Here is a 27,500-nt window from a genome sequence, read left to right on the forward strand (position 1 = left end):
CAAACAACACGTCTCCCTTTCAAGTCGGAAGCCTTTCTTTTGGAGCAGAAGAAAAGGGAGAAGAGACTCGACAAGGAGCCGACCGTAAGCATGAGGGATGTCAGAAGGGTAGCGGGGAAAAAACAGTGGGGATGTGGTGATAAAAGAGAAAAAGATCAAGTGTGGATGAAAGAGATCAGCTTCTCGGTGGGACGAGAGCGCGAGAGAATACGAGGAAGGACGGGCTGTCAACAAAACAAATCTCAGTGTGGGCCCCATAAAAGATGGATGACACTTTGAACGACTCCGAGTGGAGTCGTAGCGCCTCTGCCGCTGCCGCCACATAAAATCTCATTTTGAAATGAGGTCGTTTGCTTTTTAACTCATTCATCCACGGCTCCGTGTTGGGAACGTGGCTTTTTAGGGCCAAGGCAGCGGGTTGGGACATGCTAATCAGGCGACAAAGCCCGCGTTTAATTATTCAGTCGGTGCTTGGTCGTCGGTCTGCATGCGAAACAACAGCAGAGAACGTGTGGAGAACATTTGGAGACGGGTCAGCAACCTTTTTCAAACTGAGGGCTACATCCTGCTTACTGATTAATGTGATGGGCTACCAGTTTGATACACACTTCTGAAAGAACAAATTTCCTCATGAAACTATGTGAAGGCACTGATCATGTTGACTTATTCAGTATGTTTTGTGTCAAATCTATGGTCAGAAACTGGTTCAGTTTCCCCTGTATTTGCTTGCTCTTGTTTTGGACTTTGTTTTAACTAGTACCTGGATTGGCTTTTTGTTTTTGTCTTATTAAACAACCCATTTTTGAGGACATCTGCTTTCCTCACTGTGCCTCCTTGCACTTGGGTCCTCAATCTTGCTTTAAACCCTGATATATATATATAGTCTGTTTCTGTGCTGCTTGCTAAAGAATAACTCAACACTTAATCAACTTTTTTTTGCTGATAAACTGGTGTCTACAAATGCTGTCTACATGTACTGGTCATTATTATATTTTAGTACATGTTTGTTAAAAGCAAAAACCGTGTGTTTGGTGCCATCTTAAGGTTAAGCACTGAGATAAACACAATTTGGCTGTTTGTCCTCTCATTACACGAGATGATACGTACTACGTCACTTGTTCTGCTTGACGGCTCATTCTCGTACACGCCTCCTTAAACGGCTTCTTAGTAAGTTGCTGCTGTCAATCACAGCCAGACCACGCCCAACCCTCTCCCCTTTCGCAACACCCACTTTGAGCGCCAAATTCAAATCTTAGCGAGGGGTGGAGCAAGAGTCTTCCTGTTGAGTAATCTTTTAACTAAAGGCAAATCTGCCCATCCAACAACACTGCGGCTACACATGCAGATCATTGAAGATAAAATTTGCACAGGAATGTAACTTTCCTAATGCAGTTGCCGGCCAGACGCGATGTCTCGTGCATGTTCTTCCCTGCAAGTGCCGAGCGGGATTCCAAGGCAAGCCCCTGGCCGATTAATCCGACAGATTGTGCTTTAATATGGGAAGGCAGCAATACATTTTAATGCTGGCTAAAAAGTCCTTCTCTCCCCGCAGGCACGAAGAGAGGCGGCTCCTCTCCTCTCGTGGAGTAATTGAAAAAGATGGATCTGGCCGAGTGTTTCCGCGACGCTGCGGGCAGGCGGGAGGGGAATTGGACGAAGGAATGTGTGTCGGGGGATCATATCGCCTGTCGCGAGCGGCGGGAACACATTGGACGAAGGCATTTGCAATTTTATGACTGCTTTAATGGCTTTCTCCATCATTCACGGATTGCTTCAACTAATGCACGGTGCCCGTAAATGCGAGGTTCGGAGGACAGACGCTCGTTATTCACACCCATGCACCAATTACGTCGCTGGGCCTGGATCGAACGTGGCGTAAAATCGTGACGTGATGCAGTCGCTCAAATGCGGTGGATGTAGTGGACATTTTGGAATAGAAAATGGACGCGATATTGAATAGACAACCAGGGCAATACGTGACGATTACTTCTTCTAGGAGCCATGATAATTGTTTTTGGACTAACCTTGGAGTTTGATGTCTAATAACGTTAGCCTAGTGTTCCTGTTAGCAGTGCTACAGGAATAGTGACACTTCCCTTGTGCTCAAAGTCAAAAATGGTAAAGACTTACAATACAGTAACTTACATACCTTATAATCGGGCCAAATTTGAACATTTTCCCTCCCTTGAGATCAGTTTTGCAAAGGCCCAATTATCTGAAGATGATCATGATTATCTTGTGGTGTGTTGGGTGTCTTGTGTTTTTCCTGCTCGATCAGCCATGAAAACTATCAAGGCCTTAAAACATAAATGTCAAACTTGTTCAGTATTTATGATCCATGGACTCTCAACCTATTGTTCAATTAAGTAGGGTACACACATATTGATAATAGGGTCAAAGTTAAGCATTTCAATCTATGCTGATCAAAGTCAGAATAGAACATAAATTGGATGTTCCTAAAGATGATCCTGCGCTATTATCCTATGGTTTATGGTCTGTAACAAATGTATGTTTTTCCTTCATGAATTGCTCAGAAAACCGTCAGGACAGAGAATCGTACATACCAAACTTGTTCAATATTAACTCTGAATCAAAGCCACTTAAAGGGGAATTCAACCCCCAAAAATGTTTTCCCGATATTTTTATTGGCATGTAGGCAAAAAGAAAACAGTGTCATTTCACAACAGAACATCTACAATAGCACATCCAGAATTTTTGGAACAGCACGACAAACTTGAAATGTTTATACATCCTACCACCATAAATTTTCATGATTTTTTTTTAACATTTAACAAGACACAAAAATATATACAGTATATAGGAAAGAGAGCAGAAGAGAGAAAGAAAGAGAGCGAGAGAGAGAGAGGAGGAGAAGCTTGACAATTCCATGAATAGGTATCAGATGGAATTGTAAAGCGCAAGGAAGGGGCCCATTTCTTTTGGAATTTAGTTAAGTTACCACTCCTTGAGTATTACATTTTTTCCACTTTCAAAAAAAAAAGACATTACATCCTTCATCCACAAAGAACTATAAGGTTGACTAGTGGACTTCCATTGGAAAAGTAGGTGACGTCGTATTATCAAAAATGTAAAAGCCAAAACTTCCCGTTGGGTGCGTGTAAACCGCACGTCGTCTACTGGAATTCCAAAAATGTTAACAAATGGGGAGACATTCATTGAGACATTGAGCAGCTTAGGACTTAATATTGAAATAATTTTCCCAGAGTTTAGACAGAGATGGACATGAATAAAACATATGGGTTAAATTGCATGGGGAAAGTTGACATTTATCACAACTACCTGACACATTAGGGTATATTGTGGAACGCTTAGCTTTCGAGTAATGAACTCTGAATACTACCTTGAATAGTCAGACATGCACGAATTGAGCTTGTATGAAAATAATTAATAGCAACCTTCCACCAATTGTTATCGAAGGTCAGCCCAAGCTCGGCCTCCCAAGCCCCCCTGATGCGATCATCAGGGATGCTACCTAAATCAAGCAGATCATTATATATCCTTGGGATTTGTGACTTTTGAAATGGGTCTGATTGATATCCCATACCTGAATTGTTGGCAAGTTAGGGAAGCTTGAAAACAAAGACTAGAAGCAATGTCTAACCCGAAAATATCGAAAGCGATGGGACGCAGGGAGACTTAATTCAGTTGAGAGGTCTGCAAAACTGTAAAAAACATTATTTTTAAGTAAATGTTTGAAGGTTTTTAGACCTCTGTCACACCAGACTGAAAAGCCCATGTCCAGCATCGAGGGTTTAAATAAATGATTCCTCAGTAATGGACCTAAGACAGATGAAAGGGTAAATTTAAAATGTCTCCTAAATTGATACCAAATTTTGAGAGTAAAGCATACTATTTATTGGGTTATGAGTTGGTTAGAACCAGAGGAGTCAGTTGGCGTAGAGGAGGCGACCAAAGCTGATAAAGAAATGATGTGCAAGATTTTGATTCAAATTTACTCCACAGCGAATCTGCTGAAGCGTACCAATAGGAAATCTTGTGAATATGTACAGACCAATAATACAATTGGAAATTTGCTAGAATTTACATCTCTCAAGCACCGCTTTACGAATAATGGGTACTTTACTCTTCCATAAAAAAATTGAAATCGTTTGATCTCAGGTTTTAAATATTTTTTTTGTCCAAAAAAAAAACCTGGTAGAAAGTGAAAGAGAAACAAGAATTTAGTCAAGATTATTGTTAATCGTATTAATCCTCCCAATCAGAGACAGGGGTACATTTTCCCATCTCTGACGGTCAGATCTAATGTTATTCATCAAGGGTGAAAAATTGGCAGAAAAGAGAGAAGCAATAGTTCTGGTTATATTAACCCCCAAATATTTGAAACCCGAAGGACAGAATTTAAAAGGAATGTCCGACTGAATTAATTGAAGTGCCAGTTGATTTGTAGGATAACATTCACTCTTGGAAACATTCACCTTGTAGACCGAGACAAAACCAAATCTGGCAAGTAGCAATATAGTAGTAATAGTAGTAATATACGATATAGCAGGATTAGAAACATATAATAGTAAATCATCTGCATAGAGTGACAATTTAATTTCTATTACTGATCTTATCAACCCGTTATATGTGTGAAGAGGACTTCAAATAAATTGACAAAGGCTCAATCGCTATCACAAATAATAATGCTGAGAAAGGACAGCCCTGACCATTGCCCCGTAATATTGGAAATAAACGAGACTGAATGCCATTAGCGTATATAGTAGCTTGAGGTGGTCATTACAAAAGACGTATCTAAAAAGTAAAGTTTTCTCCCAAACCAAATCTACCCAACACTTCAAATAAATAATTAAACTCCACTCACACAACAATGAAAGGAACGAGCCAATTTTTGTGAGTGACAATAATATGTTCGATGCAGCCCCAATGGACTAAATACGGTATTCTGGTTTATATTGCATTAGTGGAATATGAGTTAAGCAGCAAAACCCAGCCGTTTTTAGCCATCTCAGGGGCCTCAGCTTCAGAAAACCGGTGAGCTGTGATTGGTCGTTGCCTGAGCCCTGAGCATCATTGATGTCATCGGGAAGTGGCAAAATGGCCACCCCGTCAGATAGATAAAAACTGGATTTTGCTTCATAATTCACATTCGAGAAATGTAATATTAATCAGAATGTCATGTTTAGACTAGTGAGGTCACATATAACATATTGTCAAGAAATGTTTAAGGTTGGCTTCCACTTTAAGTGGGGTACACACATTCTGATCATTTTCTCTGCCTTTCGATCAAATGTAGGCAAAGACCCGATTAAGAGATGTCTTTGACGATAATCCTGTAGCGTGGGCTGTGTTAAGACATATTTTTCTACCCCAATCTGTTCAGCAATTGTACATTTTAAATACTATAGATTCAATATTTGCTATATCAATCCATATTGGTGTGGTTAACACTGATTTGGGTCTCAGCACAGACACTGTGAGTGATGGTCAACTAACCTTTGGTGAAGCAGCATGTGGCTTCATCGACCCATCTTCCTGCATGATGCTATGTTGATGAAATATCTTCCCAAATGAATAAAACCGTCTCTGTTCAAACTCAGAGGTTGTGCTGTATCTTCAGCTCACTGACATGACGCTGTGCCATGAAAGGTTAGTGGGATGCAGTGCGACACCCCGCTACCTGTCCCCCCCCCCCCCCAGTGGTGCACTATAATCAATCGTGTGTGCGTCCCGACTGTTGCGTGTGTGATCCCGACTCCCCCCCCCCCCATCGTGAAGGACGATTGGAAACACCGGGATGTGTGAGTAATGGACAGCCAGGGCTTCCTCTTCCTTAACCCGCCTTCTCCATCACACACGGCACCTGGTTACAGGGGTCCGGGGTGGGGGTCTATGTGTCGTTTGATGCTCGTCTCACTGTACCTGCTACCTTTCAGCTGCTTCTATGTTTGGGTTCACGCGCCACGCCTCTCTGATCACCTGATCAATGTAGCAGTTCTCCTCATCAAACAATCAGAAAGCTGCGGACCCAATGCAGGAAGGGAATTACATTTCCCCCCCGGGTGGCAGCCGGGGGCCGCCGCTCACAGGTCAGATTGAAAAAAGTGAAGAAATGCGTCCCGAATCAGAGAGGTGACCTATTCCCGATTGTTTGGCCGATTAAAAGTCCCTGTTTGTCATTCTTTTCATTCGTCACGGTGCAGTGATAGATTTGAGCTCGAAGTGCCATGGGAGCCATGCAGGGAGGGGACGTGTCTCCGTGGCAACACAGCGAGCGCTCAGGCTCGTACCTGATATCAAACTTCACTGCCGTACTCCACCCACACACAATGACGGGAACTGCATATTCTGGCAATTTAGCAGATGCCATCTGTCAAGCATCCCAGCTTCAAATTAGGTAACAATTGGAGGAAATATCTAGCACATGATTGTCTTTGATGTAACCTGGGAATTCACCAAAATGTCCCTGAAAAGGCTGTTTCATACAAATATGGCAGACCTCCCTGTTTCTTTTTGTACATGACTCCATGAGACTTTTTTGTGACTCTAATCATAAACTGCATAAACTGCCTTTGGGGTCTGTATTATTATTTTGGAATTATTATTTTGAGGGCCTAAACATGCACAGAAACTCATGAAACTTGTTTGGATACATACTCTTTGTAAGTGTGATAACTCAGTCATTTATGTTTTTTTTTCATTGGCATCACACCTATCCATACATATGTACTTTAAAAAAATAAATAATTAATTAATTAATATATGTATATATATATATATATATATATATACTGTAAAGGTCCCATAGTATGAAAATGCACTTTAGTGGGGGTTTCTATCAATAATATGCATCCTACAATCCAACCAGGTATGAAAAAAGTTCATCCGCAACTTCTTTAGCTTTCTCCTCCTTTCTTAAATGTGTGCTTCAAACGAGCAGATTAAACTTCCGTGACTTAGTGACGTCAAAAAGACACGGAGTGCACGCGACCCAGCCCCCTCGGGTTTGTGGCGCCACCTCTAGTAAAGGTTTGTCACGCCCACTGAAATTCGAGAAGCTGGCTGCTCCTTTCGTTTTCTCTTTTTCTGCTCGCAAATGCTCCGTGGAGAGGGGAAACAATGATCAGGAAAAAGTGGTTGCTTCCTTTGTCCAAAGTCTTTGAGAAGACAGTGGATTAATTTTATTTTTGAAGGACGTGTACCGACATCATTTCTCAAAGGACTGTTTAGTTAGTGAAAGACTAAGATCTGAAACACGTTTAAACATAATGGATCGGTCCCAACAGTGTGACACGACTGCAAACGGGAGAGATGTAAGATTAACATTTTTGATTGAGCCTCCCTTCCTAACCTTTCTAATAGGATGATGTGCACCTTTTACCATATTACTGGTGTATTTTTAGGGCCTAAAGTGGGAGGTTGTTTGGTTACAAGAGGTCAGATATGCTAAAACAGACGGTGGTTGGATAATATGAAGCGGTTGCGTATTGTTTTGTCAAGATACCATCCGCGGTGGTTAATTTGCCGTGACAGGCAACTCGCCACCTAGACATGACTTTGTGATGCTAACCGGCCGCTAAGTGGTCTCGACGAGACGGCTTGCACGTTGCGACCGCGCAGTGGCCTAAATGTGCACATTTGTGTTATTCATAACCGCTTGTAAATGTCTACAAGCATTTACGGCAAATCGGAGTCATTCACGGCAAAATAACGTTAGCGAGAGATTTGTCGGTTACGGCAAAATAACCATTGCCTAAACAATCACAAACGTAAAGCTACTTTTTCTTTTGGTAAAACGTTATGCCACTTTTCCACATATTAAAATAGTTTTCAATTGTGTAAAATACATTTTTGTATTTTTCTTTTCTTCTGCCCCATTCACAACATCAGCACATGGCTACCATGACTGAAATCACTGCCCCTTCAAAAGAGAAGGGTATGGCCTAGGTGTTTACATAAAAGTGACACACCCCTAAAACATGCTGTTTTGAACAGAGCGGTTTTTGGCTGATTTAGGGACAGCAAAAATATTAGATCAAAGTCAAGTCAATTTTCACGAATGCATGTCACAGACATTTTTACACATTTGAGAACTATTTTAGTATGTTGAAAAGTTGAATAATATGAGACCTTTAAAAAAAAAAAAAAGCCAACTCATTGCCAACAAATAAAAAGAGGACGCTGACTTTTGAGGGTCTTAACATTTAACTCATTCACTCACTCATTTAATTCGAATGTGCCATTACCCCAACGTGCAAGTACCCCAAAGTGTCCCGAGCTGCGAGGGCCCTTTATAGCTGCTCGCAGCTCTAGTTATTTTTTTAAATTTCTTTTAATTCTCAGTCATCTCTAAAACTACAATGAGATCCCTTCAGTCCTGTAGGTGGCAGTAATGCTCATGACAAAGTCTGAAACATTCAATGACTTATGAAACATGATTTACGGCTTGGAGTCGTTTCAATGTGATTACGTGACAGTAACATTGACTCCTCTCTATTATGCTGTTATTACATCACACTATAAATGGTGTCTCATTTCAACCCGTCCGCTCTTTGACCTCCGCCAAGGTCACTGTGGCGCTTTGCAGTATATCTAAAACTTTACAGTGGGAAAGAACATTACTCGGTGTTTCCTGTGAGCGAACGGGACTCTTTTGTGCTCCTTTGTGGCGTTAGCGTGTAGGCCGACTGTGCTCTGAGTCGCCGATTGTGCAGGCGAACAAAACGAGCGTCCCCGGTGATGGCTTTCATTGAGTAAAATATCTCCCGTGTTGCCAAGGGCGGCTGTCGACAGCATCCGCACAAAGCAATCAAAAGGACTTCATTGTGTCATCCGTAACAACGACTCGTGATTGTTTTTGCCTTTCGCGGGGGGACTCGTCGGGCATACGCCATTGTTGACAAACACCCCCACAAACTTGGCCTTCAGTGCAGCGACCGTCTTCCAGTGGTGGGAAGTAATGAAATACAAGTAATTTGTTCAAATTACAGTTGCGACAACACGTCATCAGTAGGGATGTAACGATATCAATATTATCACGATATGAAGCTCACAATTGAATTGAATAATTATCACGATATTGTGGTGATAAAAAAGGTCACAATATTGTAAAAAAAAAAAAAGCTCATACTTTTGTACATAACAGCAATGCATATAAATAACCTACAATCACTAATAACACTTTATATTGAAGTTCGCGATGGCTGCCTGCAGTAACTTTTTTCTCACCTCCAGCTTAAAACCCCAAAAGTCAGAAGGATATACAAATACTTTGTTACGGTGCTAGTAGGTTGCAATAGTTTTTTCCAGGTATTGTACCATGGTACCTTGTCTTTAGATTTGAATTAGTTGCATGACGAAGTTCTTAACTGAATGTTTTCCTCATTGAAATAAATTGAAATGTCATTAACCCCACCACCTAATCAACACCATATGATATACTGTACATAGAACAAAATAGCGTTGTATTGAATAAAACCATATTATAAAATATAGATAAAACAGTTATGTGCAAAAGGCCATTATTACATCATTAGTCAGGTTTCCATCCAAATGTTTCGAAATGTTTATGCGAATTTTGTGAAAATGCGCAAAACGGACATGTGACTTATGCCCGTTTCCATCCGCTCTTCTTTTGCGAATATGCGCCGCAAGATGTTGTTGTAGTGACGGAACTTTGGGACAATGGGGAGTTCCAGGTGGGAATGTTGGTTTTGACGGACTGAACGGAAGTAGTTTGCCTTGTTGGCTTCCCTCCCGCATGTAAGTGAAGTGTGTCGTTGAGAGCTGATGTTAATAAAGCCATCTAAAATTGCATTCAGGTTTTTTTTCTTTATTTAAATTATAAAAAGAATCATGTTTCTTTGTCTCCTCAAACATATCTTAGTTTATCATACGGCATTTATTGTGACTACAAACGTGCGTGTGACGTAGTATCGGCCAAAACGTGCGTCGTATATCCGCTCTTGTAGTCGATTATTCGCAAAACCGGTTTCCATCGCCAAAATGCGCATTTATCTTTTTTCGATACGCTTCAAAAACCACCCCCTCTAAGCGTAATTTTTTTGTGCAAATTTTGGGCTTTTTTGCAAATTTCTGGCGTTTCATTTTAGCGCAATTCTTGAAAATTATAATAAAAATAGGTGGATGGAAACCCACCTATTGTCCAATAAGTGGCTTTAAAAAACATGTTTTTTCTTACTACATCATCATCATCAAAATAATCACAATGATGGAAATCCCTTTTACAGATCTTTAATTTGAGGTATGGCTCAATATAGTTTGTTGCAAATTCATGTTTTAACTTGGTAGTAGTCAAATTTGACCTGAGTGGATCCTCTCAACATCTCCGCAGATCACAAACAGGAAAACATTGTCAAACAAGTGCAGAGATGGGAAAAGTTCTGACATTCTCTACTTGTGTAGAAGTACAATTACTCGTGTAAAAAAACAACTTTGACAAAAGTAAAAGTACTCACTCAAATAAAAGTAAAAAACGTACAGGCTCTGAAATGTACTTGACGAGAAGAAGTAAAAAGGATTTTTTTACCGGATCCTACGTCAATTTGAAAGATAATGGAGTAAAATGGGTAGACATTGGCCAATTGCTATCAAGTTCAAATTATCCCCTTTTGTGGTGGCGCCCATTGCCCTCATATTTACGAGTTGTTCTAATCTAGCCAATTACACGTCATGTGATCACGTTTGGATGTAGGGCACCGTGTCAAAAGCTTCATATGATTAGCGGAGCCACGAGCCATTGACGGCTGCTTTTCCTTCCAGGTCAAGTATTTGAATTGTTTTCATGCATTTCAAAACAAAAGTAAATAAGTACAGATACTCATGTAACGGATAAAAGTAAAAATAAAATAAAAAATAAGTACAAAATAAATAGTCAGGAAAGTACAAAGTAACGAAGTATTTGTGCTTCGTTACTTCTCATCTCTGACCAAATGGCTACCTACCTGTTATGTGTCTGACAAGTTCTGAGATTTCGAAAGAAAATATTGAGAAAATGGAGGAGTTTAGTGTATGTATATTTACTATATATACTGTATATACCATGGTAAAGTATATATAGAAATTTAGAAGTTGTTTCAAAAGAGTTCTTGTTTAAGTGGCAAAGAAGATAAACCCACCCGGTGTCGGTAAGAGGACGATGTGCAAGTTTCTCTCCAGACGTGCGCTTATGTTTAATTAACGGGTGCTCCAAAAAGTGCCGGCTGGCCGGCTTCATTCGCTACCGACACGGCCCGACAGGAGCTCTCTTAATTGGGATGGCGGGTGACTTGGGGAACTGGTGCGGCGGCATGGGAGGGGGGGTGGGGGGTATTCAATCTCTCAGGAGGGTCGTGTGATGAGGTTCACATTTTTCTTGGAAGAAACCCCCAATCCCTGCTGGAGAGATAACGAGGCGAGAAAAGGGAGGGAAAAAGATGGCGCACGGAACAATCAAGACTAGCATGGTCATCAGTCACTACAGTAGAGAGTAATTCACATGTCGTTTTCTTCTACAGGAATAAGATTAGATGTTAAGATTTTGCATCAGTTACTACAGAGGGCAGTGTTTCCAAAATAATTTTCTTCTATATGTATGATTGTGTAAGTTATGTACTACAGTGGACAAGTATTTAAAATCTGTTTTCTTCTACATGCATACATTGATATTAAAATTGTGTATCAGCTACAACACAGAACAGCTTTTAACAATTATGTTCATTTTTTTATGATTCATTCAAAGTTTCACCTCAGTCATTATAGTGAACATGACAAAATTTCCATAGGAATGAATCAATATTGCATCAGTCACTACAGAAAACAGCCGTTGAAAATGTCTTTCTTCCCTATGCATGAGTCAAAGTTGCACATCACTCAGTTGTTGTGGACATGGCATATGATAACAACTTTGACATCCAAACTTTTTTGCCTAATGCGCATCATGATTTACAATTCTGACTTCTCTTGGTTTTGCTAACTTTTTTTACCTTTAGAAAATCTGAGCAGTTGGGTGGCCGCGACATAGTCGTCCACTCGAGTGACTGATGTGCAACTGTGACATCAGGACGTGCACTTTTGCCTCTTTCGATAGCTGGAATGACTTCTTTTTTTTTTTAAGCAAACCTGAGTCGAAATGTGAACAAAAAAAAGCGTGGTTGTTATTCATCAGTTTTGCGGAGGGCAGCGGGTCAACAAAAGTGAAGGCTCTGTCGGGAATGAAAAGATCCATTTGTACTTTGGGGAGTCAGAAAAAAAGAACATGAAAAAGAAGGCGATTTGTGTGCTAAAGCGTGAGGCCCGTTCTCAGCCCTCATTTTAACTTGTCATCGGCAATTTAGCGGCGCAGATGGAATATTAAGTATGTTCTTTTTAAAAAGAGGGAAAAAGTGCAGCGAAAAGGGAATTAATCCGCTTGGCTTTTTTATTTTGATAATGTTTTATTTTTCTGCTGCGCTTCCTCTTCGCAGACGAGCCAATTCTTAATCCCAATTCATCTAATTGTACCTCAGAGTGCTAATAAATATTGTTATGAATTATTCAGGTGCAGAGTGGGCTGACACAGTGAGCAGAATTCAAAGCACTTGAAACTGGAAATGGGGGAGAAGATGGGGGAAAAAAAGGGCAATTAATTCCCTCAGAATTTTTAAATAACAGGAAGTGCCAGAGGGGGCAGCATGGTGGAAGGGTGGATAGCACTTCTGAAATAAAACATTTGCTCAAATTACCTTTAATAATGTCATTATTATGTTATACTTTATGTTATGAATTGATGTGAAGGCACTGATCATGTTAATGATTTCTCACCATAATTATGAGACAGAAAAATGTCAATATAATATAGTACTTTATTCCTCTAAATCTCTGGCAGTCTTTACATTTTCAGTTAACTCTTTGACTGCCATAAACGTTATAAAACGTTTAGCATAAACCTAGGGAAGGGCGCCGAGGACGTTAAAAGACGTCCCCTATGTTTTTTTTTTTTTTTTTCAAAAACGGGTGCAGGAAAGCCTTGGGCAGCTGTGCTGAAAGAATCAGGCTGATCTGATTAGTCAAAGACTCGTTTTGGCCCCTAGAGGGCAGCGATGACTCTCTTTGCACAAGGTTGGATGGGCCGCCCACCGTGGGCGTCAGTAGAAGACGTGAGGCGGAGCTAGAGTGTTGAGGAGACAATGGCTGATCCAAGCCACAATGGCTTGACCAAGCAACCGGTTACAAGCAGCTCAGCTTGAGCATTTTTTTCAAAGACGGAAAGCATCAATCAATACTAAAAAGCGCATTGATGTCAACGATGATGATGACAACGAGCTCTACGCCAAAGTTGGAAGCTTTGGCCTGTTACTATCACGTAGTAAGCCTCACCGGCTACGCGCGGCTAGCGCGGCTAGCGCTGCTAAGGCCGGAAAACGCGCACAATAGCCGGCCGGGTACTTCTGCACAAGCGGACATTCGATCGGGCGATGGAGAGTTGGCATCGACCAATGCAGATTGATGTCAACGATGATGATGACAACGAGCTCTACGCCAAAGTTGGAAGCTTTGGCCTGTTACTATCACGTAGTAAGCCTCACCGGCTACGCGCGGCTAGCGCTGCTAAGGCCGGAAAACGCGCACAATAGCCGGCCGGGTACTTCTGCACAAGCGGACATTCGATCGGACAATGAAGAGTACCCCGAGTCCAATGCATATTCATCGGAGGAGCGGGTACAGTCTGATCACGGAGAAGACACTGTTTCTGGACTACGATGCCACCATGAATGGAGTGGATAAAATGGATCAGGACATCTCCTACCAACCCGGTATAGCAACTGAAGGACACGGGGAAGCGAGACGTAACACCACCGTAACGTAACCGTAGCATGATCCTGATATTAGACTTGATGACACACTGCAGTATATACTTGCTATTCCCCGGAAAAAAACGGCCGGCAAGAAAGTGGCGCACGCGAAGAGGCAATCTTGTGCAAATGCTGTTGCGTCTCCTTGCACGCAGGAGAGTGTTACAAAAAGAAAAACTGTCGTTGAAACATCCACATATTTGTAAATAGCACCACAGTTGCACACATTTGTAAATAGTTTGCCAAATTGTTGTCAAATTGTTACACTGTTGAATGTAAATAAACGTATTTTGCTATCAAAAAACACTTTTTCATTCTTGGTGGTAGTGTTTTATAGAAGTAAAGCACTATTTAGGTGTTTGTGGCATCATTCATGGACAAAAAGAAGTGTCAAATTCACTAGAATGCATGAAATAATATCGTTTCACTAAAAGCTTGATTTCTCCGTATTTTGGTCCAACACAGGCGAAATTGGGTCAAACTAACCATTTTCTATTGTTGATTACTAAAGAACGGAATAAGGTAGAAACAAACTCTTTTTTTCTGATGAAAGATGAAAGTCCAATCTTTCATTTGGTAGTACGTGTGTTTCCATAGTCCAAACAGAACATTTTCTGTGGACCTTGAAAATCAGTCAAAATGCTTAAATCGGCTGGCACTGGCGGCATCCCTTTTCTGAAAACGTCTGGCAGTCAAAGAGTTAATCACGTCTACCTAGAAAACCAGCTGTCTCATCAACACATCGTTTTTAGAACAGGCCTACAGGCTACTCATGTGGTCCATGGGGGCTACCTGGTGCCCACGGGCACCCTGTTGGTGCTCTCTGGTCTAGATTCCTCCTCACTCCTCAACTCACTTCAATATAATTCCTTGTTGCGAAAATGCCACAAGATGGCAAAAATAACACTCATTTTGTCTAGATGAAGTTCAAATCACTTCAACATAGTTCCTTGTCCATAAAATGACACAAGATGGCAAAATATAGCAGTATTTTTGTTTAAATGAACCTCCTCAATTTACTTTTCATAGTTTCTTGGCTTCAAGAAGCACAGGTTTCATTAAAAAGAAACTCCTTTATTCACGTCAACATAGTTCCTAACACATATATAAATTATCTACAATAACATGTAATACTTTCTAATTAATGTGGCAAAATTTACAAATCTCCAATGCCCCCCCCCCCCCCCCCAAAGGGATGTCTCCGGTTCCATAAATTTATGATGCGATATTCCGTGCATAAAAATGTCGTTGCTGCACCTGCTGCTCGTTTAAATGACACATTTTCATCCTGACTGTGTCTGTTCAAATGTTCTTCGTGTTCAGCACAGCTGGAGCTTTTACAAGCAGCTTCATGGCAGCGGGTCCGCAGGGAGCGCCCGGGGATTAGGTTGCGCGGAGGCAGCTCCCGGCTCAGATCCCGGCACCGATGAGCCCTGCTAATGGCCGCCGCTCAGGCCGGAGCCTCATTAGGACAAGAGTGACACCGCCGAACGCCCACGCGGCGGGCATGATTACATTCAAAGTTCACGCGAGCTTTGGCCCGCCGTAATTTGCCGGGATCGCGCCCTACGCAAATGGACAAAAGATGGGAGGGCAGCCAAAGCAAACACCTTAATTAGCTCTGGTGATGATTTAAAACCACAACAGTCCACGGAATGCCAAAACAGACAAATTCCCCTGAATATGTGGGCTCAAGTTAAATTCCTAGCCCCACATTATTTTGGGTGATCGTTCCAGATATAATGCCCGTGCACTTTGACAACATCGAGAAGTGTCAGAGACAGGATTTTTGTTAATTTCTGCTCTCAACGGATCATTAGGGACCTAAGAATCTGGTGGTGCCACTTGAATTTACCCTCGCATGACTTTCTTTCCAATTGCAACAATGCGACTGCCAAAACAGCCAAAATTGTGCCTCAGATACTTCCAGGCGCCTTCAAAGCACACAGGTAGCATCACTGAGAAGATCACCCCGAAGAATGTGTGACGAGACGTATAATTTATCTGCCCCACAGGTGGCATGGCTCATGTGGTAGAGTGGTCGTACTCTTATCCCAACCCGAAGGTTGTGTGTGCGATCCTTCACCCTTGTGACCATGTTGGAATGTCCTTGAGCAAGATACTGAGCTCTAATTTGCTTCCAGTGCATAGTAGCAGCCTGCCATTGGTGTATGAATGTGTGAGTGAATGGGTGAATGTGAGGCTTTGTAAAGCGCTTTTTGCACCATATGGTGTCAATAAAGCACAATATATATGCACTCCATTGTACTATACATTCATTTTAAATGGGATTTCCAGCCATAACCTTCCACTACTGAAGCAGTCAAAATACCTTAGACACTTCCTGATGTCATAGAAGGACATTGCGGTGTAGTTGCAGAAATCCCCTCTAAAAATGTTTTCTAACCATTTTTTTCCCCCCCCCAACTGGGCTCGGCTCGGAAGGTCAACATGGTAAGGTCGTAATGCTAAGCCCTAGAAATGTGGGTGTAGAAGTTACATTCTTCCTGTGTGACTTTCCATTTAAAAGGTATTTCCCATCTATGGACTACTAAAATGGCCTAAATCCTGGCTCAGACACTTCCCGACATCGTAAAAGGACCTGAGTGGTAATATGAGAAAGCTCACCCCTAAAAATGTGGTTTAGATCTGTTGAAAACTCCAACATTGTCCTTGATATTTAGAAAAAATAATAATGCTTGTGTAAAACGGTAAATAGTCTTCACTGATTGTCAGTAGCCTTCTAGCGGACTTAAAAAAAGAAAAGAAAAAGAAAAGCAGTGTTGCCATGTTGGTCGCCATGACAACATCCACATGTCGCCTTGACTTGTGTGACAGGCATCATGGGATGACAATTTTAGGAAATATGAAAGTTATAAAGGAAATCTCCCGATAATCAGATTTCTGCACAGGAGAGCGTGGAGGTAAAACTATATCTTATTTTGACAAATTCCATGATGAATGCTACTTAAGCTGCAGTGTGTGTGTGTGTGTGGGGGGGGGGGTGTTCAAAGGCAATATTAAGACCATCCATCACTGGTGTGCCTCCATTACTTATCCACAATGCATCAATTGTCTTCACAAGAGACACATACAATCATACACACTGTGCAATATTGCAGCAGGAAAGAAAATGCACCAAGATCTGCTCATAGGTACTATCATAGACGCTAACATATACTGCTTCTATGTTATATGTAGAGGCAAACGGACTGTATCATAGATCATGGAAAACAAAAAGTAGATCAGACGTATCGGAGAAGAATTTTGGGTGTGACAGCGCACTTGTGGGTGCGCTGATCCACGCGAAGTATCGGTGTCATGCAATACGGCCAAAGTGGCATCAAGATATCGTTTGATGCCGGCAAACACCTCCGACTGTCAGACAAAAAGGTCTTCCGTCTGGCCTGGACGCTGGCCTTTAATTGGACAGGTGTTGACTTGAGCTGACACTCAACGTTGTCTTTTTTGGGTTTGTTTGTTTGTTTCTTGTGTCCATTCACGCTGTCCAGTCAATGCTAACAAATCAATAAATAACAAGAGCAGACCTCCACCAAGGTCAAATGACCCTCATTTTGTCATTACGATAGAAAAAAAAAACCATGTTGACAAAGGCAGTTGAAAATAACCTGGTTGACGTCCTCAACCATAAAAAAGTTATTTGTCTTTTTTTCTATTTTGTTATTTTCCCACATGAAAGCAGAGTGCAAGAAGATACTAACTCTTTGATGATGCTTGACGGTAGCAACAAAGTAATCAACCGACTGATCAATAAACAACCAACCAACCAACCATTTTAGCGACTAAGCAACAATTGATGATCTAACTAAACACCCAATGAATTAAGCTAGCAAAGCAACCAACAAATTAATCAACTGACAAAATAACCAATACATTACCAACTATCAAATTAGCCAACCAACCTACTACTTAGCAAACTAAGTTAACCAACCAGCCGTCCATAAGCCTAACTTATTGTCAGACAAACAGACCAGGTGCAGTACCAAATATGTCCATATAGAATGCTGTGCAATAAGAGTTAAGTTTGTGCATTTAAACAAAGGCAGTAAAAAAAAAAAAAAGTGCTGAGGTCACATGGGCTGGCAGGTTTGCCCAGAATAATTGCGCGGTACTCTCCACATGTCGCTAGCGCGTGTAGCGACAGCTGAGCGCCGCAGCTGCTTGCCGAGCGGGAGAACATTTTGAAACGACGGACGAGCGGTCGCGGCGAGTGTCGGGATGTCGGCCCGCTCTGCAACTCATTAGTCAAGGTAGGAAGCTGGGCCAAACAGCTGCGGAACATTTTAATTCCCGCCCAAAAGCTTGGACGCCAGCTGCCCCTTCCCATCGCTTCTCGCCTGATGCCAACACTTGCTGAATAATTCTCCGCTACCGTCGCTCTCACCCTGTGACCACGCCCTAATGTTGCTATGGCGCTACCACCGTCGTATGGGATTGTCGGAATTTTGGCTATTGGCGGATCAGGGATGGTTATGATTGGAAATAAACTTTTGAAAGGAAGGTCATAGAAAAATTAATTGAACTTCTATCATTTATTGACAATTTTGAGTGTTCATAAACTTTATTAAACTATTTTTGCTAACATTAACTATTACCGAATGTGCGGGTTTTGTGAATAAAGTATTAGGTTGTCTACAGATGCACGTTTTAAAACTTTTGTAAACATTAAAACGTTTACTGAGAATATACAGACCACAATGAAACCTGTTTTTTGTAAACACTAATGACAAAAATGAGCATTTTAGTGTGTCTGTTTTTGTAAACAATGACTATTTACACTCAAATGAACCTAAAGTACAATGTAAAAAATGTAAACCTACAATGAGCATAACTTCATTTTTTTTCAACAATACGAATTTTGATTCTATTTGTCCTTTTGTTAGAAAAAGCAATTAAGACTTAAATGAACAAAAAGCAGCGGCACAGTGGTTGACTGGTTGGCACATCCAACTCCCAGTGCTGAGGGTGTGATATTCAGTCTGGGCTTCGGCCTTCCTGTGTGGAGTTTCTCCGGGTACTCCGTTTTCTTCCCACATTCCAAAGACATGCATAGAAGGTTAAGCACTCTGAATTGTCCCTAGTTGTGATTGTGAGTGGATGGTTGTTTGTCTCTATGTGCCCTGCGATTGGCTGTCAAGCAGTTCAGGGTGCATTCCGCTTACTGCCCAAAGCCGGCTGGAATAGGCTCCAGCATACCCGTGACCCTTGTGAGGAATAAGCGGTTAAAAGAATGTATGTATGAACAAAATATCCCTTTTTTTGTAAACACTATTGCCTTATGTACATAAACATTAAAGACCATTTCTATTCTTAAACCAAACATACAGTAAGTTTTATTTTTAGACTGCTGGAGTTTCCTGAGCAAGCCTGCACAAGCATAGGTATATTCCAAAGAGTAAGGCCCTCCCTCGTTGCCATAGTGACCACATTGTTCAGGTCCAAAGTTCCAATTCGTGGAAAACACTTTTCCCCGCAAATCATTCCACTAGAGCGAAGCCGAAAGAGACGTTACACAAGAGTTACTGAGAGGAGTGCGTGGTGGCGTTCCTCCACGAGTCGGATCGGCGAGTAGGAGGGACCGGCACGACTTCTCTCTTGCTTTGCCGTCGCCTCCTACGGGCCCGATCAGGTCGACGACTGGTCATTAGAGAGACCTCTACTGCTCCGAGAGGCGCCCAAGCGAAACTGGATAATGGTGGCCGCGGGGGACGCTTCCTGTCCACACTTTGCCACACTCCTGACATGCTTCTGGATAAAGAAGCTGCGCTTTGCTGTTTAGTAATGTAGTTTAGAACTGAACAAAAAGAAAAGCCAGTAGGATAGTCTAAACGCGTCAGGATAAGGTGATGATGAGGCTAAATTGCACTAGTTGGGAACCTGATCGTGACTCGAGTCTGTGCTGGTTGCGGAGCTGTGTCCATGATGTCTCCTGGAGACTAGTCGTGTCACAGTGATGCTCCAGTCAATTCAAACATTCAGTTATATTTTTCAGAGACCTTTTGGAGATGTTTTATAGTCTCCAGCAGGTCTCAGCGATGTTGAATAGATTAATTTTGTCCGTGACAGGGGATACATGACTGTGACGTCCCTGCGACATATCTGAGACAAACTGGAGACTTGGGAGATATGGAGCAGACATTGCAGAGATATTGCTACGTAGATGCGATGTCCTGATACATTGTCTCCATGAGACCCCACAGAGTGCAAGCAATGTTTTGGTCTCCGGAGTAGCTTTAGTTTGTAAAGTTCAGATGGGACCTTCCACCAGTTATTTTATCTTGAATGCTCGCTATACAAATAACAATCAGGAGACATGCATATTCTCAATTGAACGATTCACCGGATGCCAGAACGATCAAGTGCACAGCTGTGGAGCTTTATCTGCTGAATGCGGAAGGAAGGTCTAATCTATTCAAAATAGTCTCTACTCTTATACCACCCACACAGGGGACGGCTCAGCCTCGCTCATGTAAAAATGTGTGACCTGATGGTCTTAACTGGTCTCAACTGAATAAGTGTGCCAGAGTGCAGAAAGATAGAAAGGCGCCAAGCCAGGACAGGACACAAAGACACAAAGACACAAAGACACAAAGACACAATGGCCTAGCTCACATCACCTATCTAATCATTAAGAGCCCTAATCCAACAAATGGCAGCATCTGATCAGCCATGGCAGTTGTGGTAACGTCTCCGCCAGTGAGACAATTCCTTGAGCGTCCAGTTGGTTTGCTATGAGGACATCCCAACATAGCTTACATTAAGTGGACTACTTGCAGCAGATTCATGACATATTTCCGGTCTCACGAGTAATTGGCAAATTGGTTTCCAGTTTGCTTTTCGCTCCATTCACTCCAGCGGTAAAAATGAATGGACATAAAAACTTGAGTGATTTAAATGTCAGAAATATGAGTAAATATAATGTGAGGGTTTACAGTACTTTGATGTTGCATGAAACGTCAGGTGGCTCAAAAGGATATTGCTGCGCACCACTTTGCCACCGGATCTGGTTGATCTGGTTGTTATATTCGCAAAATTAGCTTCCACTGTTTTCCGAAAGACTCATGTTTTCTAGTTTTCCTGTCCGTTCATTTTACCACTCTTGTGAATAGAAGAGGAAGGTAACCAGAAATAAATTTGATGACAACTCGCAAGATCGGAAGTACAGACGGACCTGGTGCATGTAGTCCATGGGAAGAATGTGTCGGTTATACAGTAAATTTAAAGGGACATAAAGTGTTACTTGACAAGAGTGCCCCATGTTCAGCCTCTTAGTTACAAGTCGTCACTTGCTTGAATTCACCCACCCCCCCTTTTTTTTTTGTCACGAGATGACGTCAAAGTAATGCTTCTGTTTCTTTAGGCTGAACACCCAAAAATTAATTGCTGAATTATTATGTTAGCAAAAGGACTGTTTCTGTAACAAACCTGATTCCAAATGTGTCTTTAGAGGGCCAAAATACTGGCCTTCAACGGCATCAGCATTTTTCGGTTCTTTGATTGGCTGGTCACAACAAAACAATTAGTCTCTAGCGATTTGCAGACTTTTCACCAACAACAACAGTTTCTGACCACCCCCACCCCACACCAAAAGAGAGAGAGAGAGAGAGAGAGAGAGAGAGAGAGAAGCTTTTCTGTGAAAATAAACATGCCAAATAAAAAAAGCAACTGACTTGAACATAATTTTTACTTTTGTAACACCTCAAACTAAAATCCAGAACATATTGCATTGATTATTTCTATAATTGCGAGGGGATAGTGGTGGTGTTAAGAGCTGGATTAAAGTCCCCTCTGAAGGGTTGGGTACCAAATTCACTACCCACCACTGAGTTGTAAGGTATATAACCTCTGGTGGTGGCAGACACAAGCTGTGCAAACAATCCGGTACGGCGCACACTCATCTCCCGCACGCGCCATCCCGCCAGCAGATTTACGGCCGAGCCTCGCTTCCCCGGGATTTGATTTTTTTTGTCCCGTTGTTCATCATTTTTCAATTTTTCAGTCGCGCACAGTCGCGGCCATAACTCAGGACACCTTGTCGTGCAGCCGGCCCCCTCAGGGATGACGAATAAAGGGGCTGTTTTTCTTAAGGGGGTAGTGGGCGGGGGGCTGAGGCATGTGGGATAAAACCAGAGGCGTTTCCACACAAACGCACCCACCCCCCACACACACACCTCCCCCTCTACCGCCAACCATCCATGGTGGGTGATAAGCGGGTGGAAATCAAGGACACAGAGTGGGAAAAATGACCTACAGTAGCGGGTCGTTATCATTGGGGGTGGGAGATATACAGAAACGAGATCCTGATATCATCGCGATATTTTCACAACCATAACTGCAGTATCATGTTAAATCATAACAAGCTTTATGTTAACAAGAAAGTGACAGTTTGCTTTTGCTTTTTTTGGCTTCTGAAACATTCGGGATAACACGTTTTCATGTTTGAGCGGACGCACGGACGTCATTACGGAAACAGACGTCATTTCTGCTTTTAACTTTCTATGGTCAATAAAAGACTATATTCATGTCACTCACCACACTAATAAAGTCAGTAGTTCCTCTACTAAAAAGGCCAATATACCTTGTGAATAGAGATGGTTTTAAAAAACCTAAGTAAGAGCATATTTGGATTTATACGTGCATTTACATTGCCTTTCAAAACCCAAATATTCAGGTTTTGAAAGGGTTATCGACTGCATGTAAACAAAGTCTTAGTTGTTTAGTATTTAATAGAAGCAAAGTGTATGATTAAGTTATGTAAACAATAAGGTGTATAGCTCAGTGGTTCTTAACCTGGGTTCGATCGAACCATAGGGGTTTGGTGAGTCAGTTTCAGGGGTTCAGCAAAGGTCAAGACACACACCCGACTCAAATAATTCTTGATGATCATTGGCGTCAGGTGATTACGCTACATTGCTAGCCCATCTGTGCTGCAGGGAATTTGGTGTGTTCAGTAGTCGACTTGAGGCTGTTGTGATGGTACGTCATGAGATTTCTTTGTTATTGTAATCCTTTAACTATATTGAGCAAAAAAACAAAAAAAAAGTGGAGTCAGACGAATATGTGCAATATGGATTCACATGAACGGGATGCATGGTGTTCCACAAGGTTCAAATCTGGGGCCTTTGCTGTTTTCATTGTATCTGCTGCCCCAGGGTTCCTTTATAAGAAAACAGTGATGGTTGTTTTAAAGTGCTCTATAAATAGAGGGTTGAGTTGAATGATGGGAGTCATTGTCCTAACTGCATGATTTGCAAAACCAAGTTGAGCAATTTATAGACCAGCAAAATTAGCTATCTACCAAAACTAAAGGCACTCTGCTGCGTGGAGATGGGGAATGCAAGAACACAACGCTTGCTGAATTCAAGGTAAAGGGAGCAAGAATCAATGATGGTGACTACGCATAGGAAACTGTTGGGGTTCAGTACCTCCAACAAGGTTAGGAACCACTAGTGTAGCTGCTTCTTCACGTTAGCAGTAAGGTGTAGGTTTGCTTTTTTATTTTTATTTTTTTTATTTGGCCATTACAAGCTGGAATGTGTATAGTTGCTTTATGTTTTAGCTTAAGAAGCAGTAACACAGTATGTGTGGTTTCTTTATATTGACTCATAGGCTGAAAGTTGTATGATGTATGGTTGCTTTATTTTACAAGCAGTGTATTGTAAATGATCTCAGGTTACAACAGGCAGCAAGATATTTGCGGTAGTTGCTTTACATTAAAATGTAAGTTTCCTTTACATGAAATCCTAAACTGTATTTAGTTGCTCTATGAGTATGGGGTGTGGTAGTTTTACATTACGACATAACAAGCAATCAGGTGTGCTGTTGCTTTACATTGTATGTGTGTGTGTGTGTGTGTGTGTGTGTGTGTGTGTGTGTGTGTGTGTGTGTGTGTGTGTTTGCCTTTGTGTATTATGAGGACATGTCACCTGAATACACGCAACACTGCGAGGACATTTTGAATTATGAGGACACAGCCCATGTCCTCATAATTCATTCAATGCAGAAGTGCTTCTAGGGCTGTAGAAGGCTTAAATCCAAAGTTTTAGCCAATGTCCTTGTAAACCATAATTACATGAATTTGTGTATTTTTGTGTATTTGATGACGCCCCCTGTAGGAAGGTCCTCGTAATGCACCACTTCATGAATTATTCACACCAGTGTATATTTCACAGCATTTGATTGGCTGACCGTCACCTGTCCCCACAATTACGCACATGTCCCCATAATTCCGTGTTTTCTCAAAATGCTGTGTATTGTGAATGTTTGTCTGTAGACGCAGAGCCTTTTTTTTTTTTGCAGCCACCAATTCCTAAGTAGATAAATTAAATAATGAAATACACTATGACATTTAATTATATATTTCAGCATTTAATTCTTGCAGTGGTTGTTTATTTGAAAATATACAATGGTTAACAGCTGTTTATCACATCACTTTGAACAGCTGGAGGCAGAGACAGAGAAACTGTCAGTGCCGTATATTGATTCATCATTTAACATCCCACCCTGCCTTTACAATGTAACATCTTTCTGTACACCAGTGGCCAAATGTTTTGAGAATGACATTGATTTTCTAAAAATCTCCAGTGCTGACTTATTATTATTGTTTTTTTATGATGGCAATTTGCATGTACTCCAGAATGTTATAGTGATTAGATGAATTGCAAAGTCCCTATTTGCCATGAAAATTAAAGTAATTTCCTTTAGTGACCTTACAAACTTTAAGTGAAGAAGGCTTCAGGGCACCCAAGAAAATCCAGCAAATGCCAGGACTATCTCCCAAAGTTGATTCAGCTGCGGGATAAGGACATCACCACCAGTGTAGAGCTTGCTCAGGAATGGCAGTAAGCAGGTATGAGTGCATCTACACCCATGGTGAGGGAGTAAGACTTTTGGAGGATGGCCTGGTGTGACCAGTGAAAAGGGGATTCCATAAATACAGACCAAAATAAGAAAAAAAGAGTTGAAGTTATTTTCTCTGATTAACCCCCTTTCCAAATGTTTGGGGCATCCGGAAAAATGCTTGTCTGGAGAAGAAAAGGTGAGCGCTACCATCAGTCCTGCTTCATGCCAAAAGGAAAGCATCATGTGACCATTCATTTGCAGGGTTGCTTCTCAGCCAAGGAATTGGGCTCGCTCACAATTTTGCCAAAAAAACACATGCATCCATTACTAAAGTATAGTACTAAAACATCCTCGGACAGCAACTGTATGACAGCAGCAAGGTTATTTTATTTACTAAAGCAAAAAAACATTTTCGTTAATGAAAAAAAAAACCTTTTTAAAAAACTGAAACTGAAATCACATTTTATGATTACAAAATGATCTATAATTCTAGCAATAATATCCTTTGTTTTCGTCTGTGGTAATTCATTTAATATATGAGCCTTTGGGGTTCATTTTAAATGTGATCTATTTTTTTTTATTGACACTGTAAATCATAGAACAATAGCCACTCTTATCAACAAAGTTCATAATCCAACGACTGAACCAATTTGTTGATTTGAACGGGATTTATTATATTGCCCTGAGTACGGAAGTGACGTCATCTAGCAGCCCCGATAGAGAACCGCCCCCGGCTCTATTTACTTCACGAGATGTGATGGCGTGTAGCTGTGCTAATGAGGTAGGTTTGAAGCTCGAATTTTTCCTGTTGTTGTTGGTCGCTTGTGTACATTGCTCCCTCTTTCGCGAAAATGATTTATAATGCAAGTCCAGTGTAAGTGCAGCTAAGCTTACGTTAGCATACCTAACCATCTGTTGATTATGATGGATGCAGCTAATTATTTAGAATTGCTACGCTTCTGTTAGCGACGGTTAGCATAGCAGAGCTAACCGTCTGTTGAGTAAGATGAATGCTAATTGCAATTTTTAAGAGGAAAGCAATAACAGGCTGGTTTTTGATGTGAAAATATACAATGGCTTAGTATTACCAGTACAGTATAAATGAAGTATTGGTAAATTGCTGCATTTGTGTTTACTTAAATTTGTTCTTTCAATAGAAATATTTCAGTAAAGTCTGTTAGTGTTCATTACATTTAATTTATGCAAATATTTAGCAGAGCTGTGCTATCCACTGTATTTTATTTTCGTTGGCACATTTACTGCACACTGCACAGGCTATTATGGTACACTGAAAGTCAACTTCAAGACATCTGCACCAAGTTACCTATCAAACTGATTGAAACTCATTTTTTTCTATAGCTTTAGATCATTATCTTCAGTGAGACATGTCAGTCATGAGGCCACAGAGGGCAAAAGTTAAACCCAAAGAAGAGGTAGCATACTTTTCATCCTTAGGTAAAGACAAGAATGGCTTCACCATAAAATATATTAATTAATTCAAAGGTGAGTATTGGTAAAATATTCTTTAGTATGGGTCTAGTTTTCATTATTGTTATAATGAAATATTTCTGTTGTATCCTTTTTTCTTTGTAAGGTCGAGGAGTGTTCAGTTCCTGCTCCTTTCAGAAGAGAGACTTTCCTACTGAATATCGAGGAGAAGTTCTAAGCAAACAGGAACGTGAAAACAGGCTGAGAGTGTATCATGATGCCCGGAAGGTTTTCATGTTTGAATTTCGCTACAATGGAAAAACACTATGGTATGTTTATATGGTGTGTTGTCACACTTAATTTAGTTTTTTTGGGGGGATATCGTGCAAGGTTTGACAAAACATAAAAGATTAATTAAAACTCAAAAGCAAAAGTACATTCTTTTCTCAATATAATTTTTTTATTTTTTTATTTCATTTTTTACAATATTGTGACTTGTTTTTTTATTTTACTTTTACAGTTATCGTGAGTATCGCTAACCTCACAATATCATGTTAATTATCATATCGTGATTTCTTATGACGTTTGGATATTGTGTCATACATGTGACATACTAGAATTACTGGTCGCACATTCATGATTACATGAAATTATATTATAGCAGTCTAGTCTTAGTAAGAATTTAATTGTATTGGTATTTTTCTATTCATCTGCCCCAGGTTTCCACTGAAGCACAACCTGATAAAGACACAGCTATCAGACTGCGCCAAAGTTGACCAGGTGACTAGATTTCTTTTTGAATGTTGTTGAAATCAGTTTTCCGAAGCAAGACATTAGTGGAGGGTGGAGATACTAGGGCTGCACAATATGTGGAAAATATCTTGCCGCACGAATGACTCATGCAATATGTGTATTGCAAAGACGTGCAACAAATGAATATTGGATTAATTGTATACTTTAGTCTGAGGCTAAGCGATATGGCCAAAAAATAAAATAAAAAGTATTTTAAACCAACCATCCAGCATTCTGCCACCACTTGTGCAAAATTACAACTCACAATAACATCTGGATGTAACAGAACATAACAACAGCTTTTAATAATCCAGAAGACAAAATACATTTCACGATTTAGCAAATTTTCAACGATTCAATTTAAATTTAATTTATTCAATTAATTTGATTTATTGCCAGGCCCTACTTGAGTCTGAATTTGACCAATCAGAGACAACATTAATTGCGCATCGCCATACAAGAGAATTGCATCGAGGAGCATTACTAACAAAAAATAACTTATTTGGATAAGACTAGATCACAATGAGCATGATTATTTTTCTGCACGTACGTGTATTTCTTTAATTAGATTATATAGATATATATATTAGGTCCATGTTCAAT

General features: G+C 40.9%; 2 protein-coding genes across 7 annotated transcripts in view; both read left to right on the forward strand.

Annotated features, from left to right (window-relative positions):
- The window catches only part of LOC147181617 (RNA binding protein fox-1 homolog 3-like), a 486,306-nt gene that overhangs the window by 135,674 nt on the left and 323,132 nt on the right, over nt 1-27,500 (forward strand). The gene's annotated exons all lie outside the window — the stretch shown is intronic.
- Nucleotides 23,684-27,500, forward strand: part of LOC147181618 (uncharacterized) — a 10,062-nt gene continuing 6,245 nt past the window's right edge. For 2 of the 3 annotated variants that reach the window (XM_086063284.1, XM_086063410.1), the window contains exons 1-3: nt 23,684-26,180; nt 26,272-26,434; nt 26,825-26,885. In XM_086063284.1, the coding sequence (XP_085919410.1) occupies nt 26,400-26,434; nt 26,825-26,885 (96 nt within the window). In that variant the 5' untranslated portion in view covers nt 23,684-26,180; nt 26,272-26,399. The remainder of the gene's footprint in view (nt 26,181-26,271; nt 26,435-26,824; nt 26,886-27,500) is intronic. The other variant, XM_086063346.1, reaches the window with a different exon arrangement.

Source organism: Leptonotus elevatus, chromosome 1 (genome assembly GCF_054856555.1).
Source record: "Leptonotus elevatus isolate MCC_2025b chromosome 1, RoL_Lele_1.0, whole genome shotgun sequence".
Lineage (NCBI taxonomy): Eukaryota > Metazoa > Chordata > Actinopteri > Syngnathiformes > Syngnathidae > Leptonotus > Leptonotus elevatus.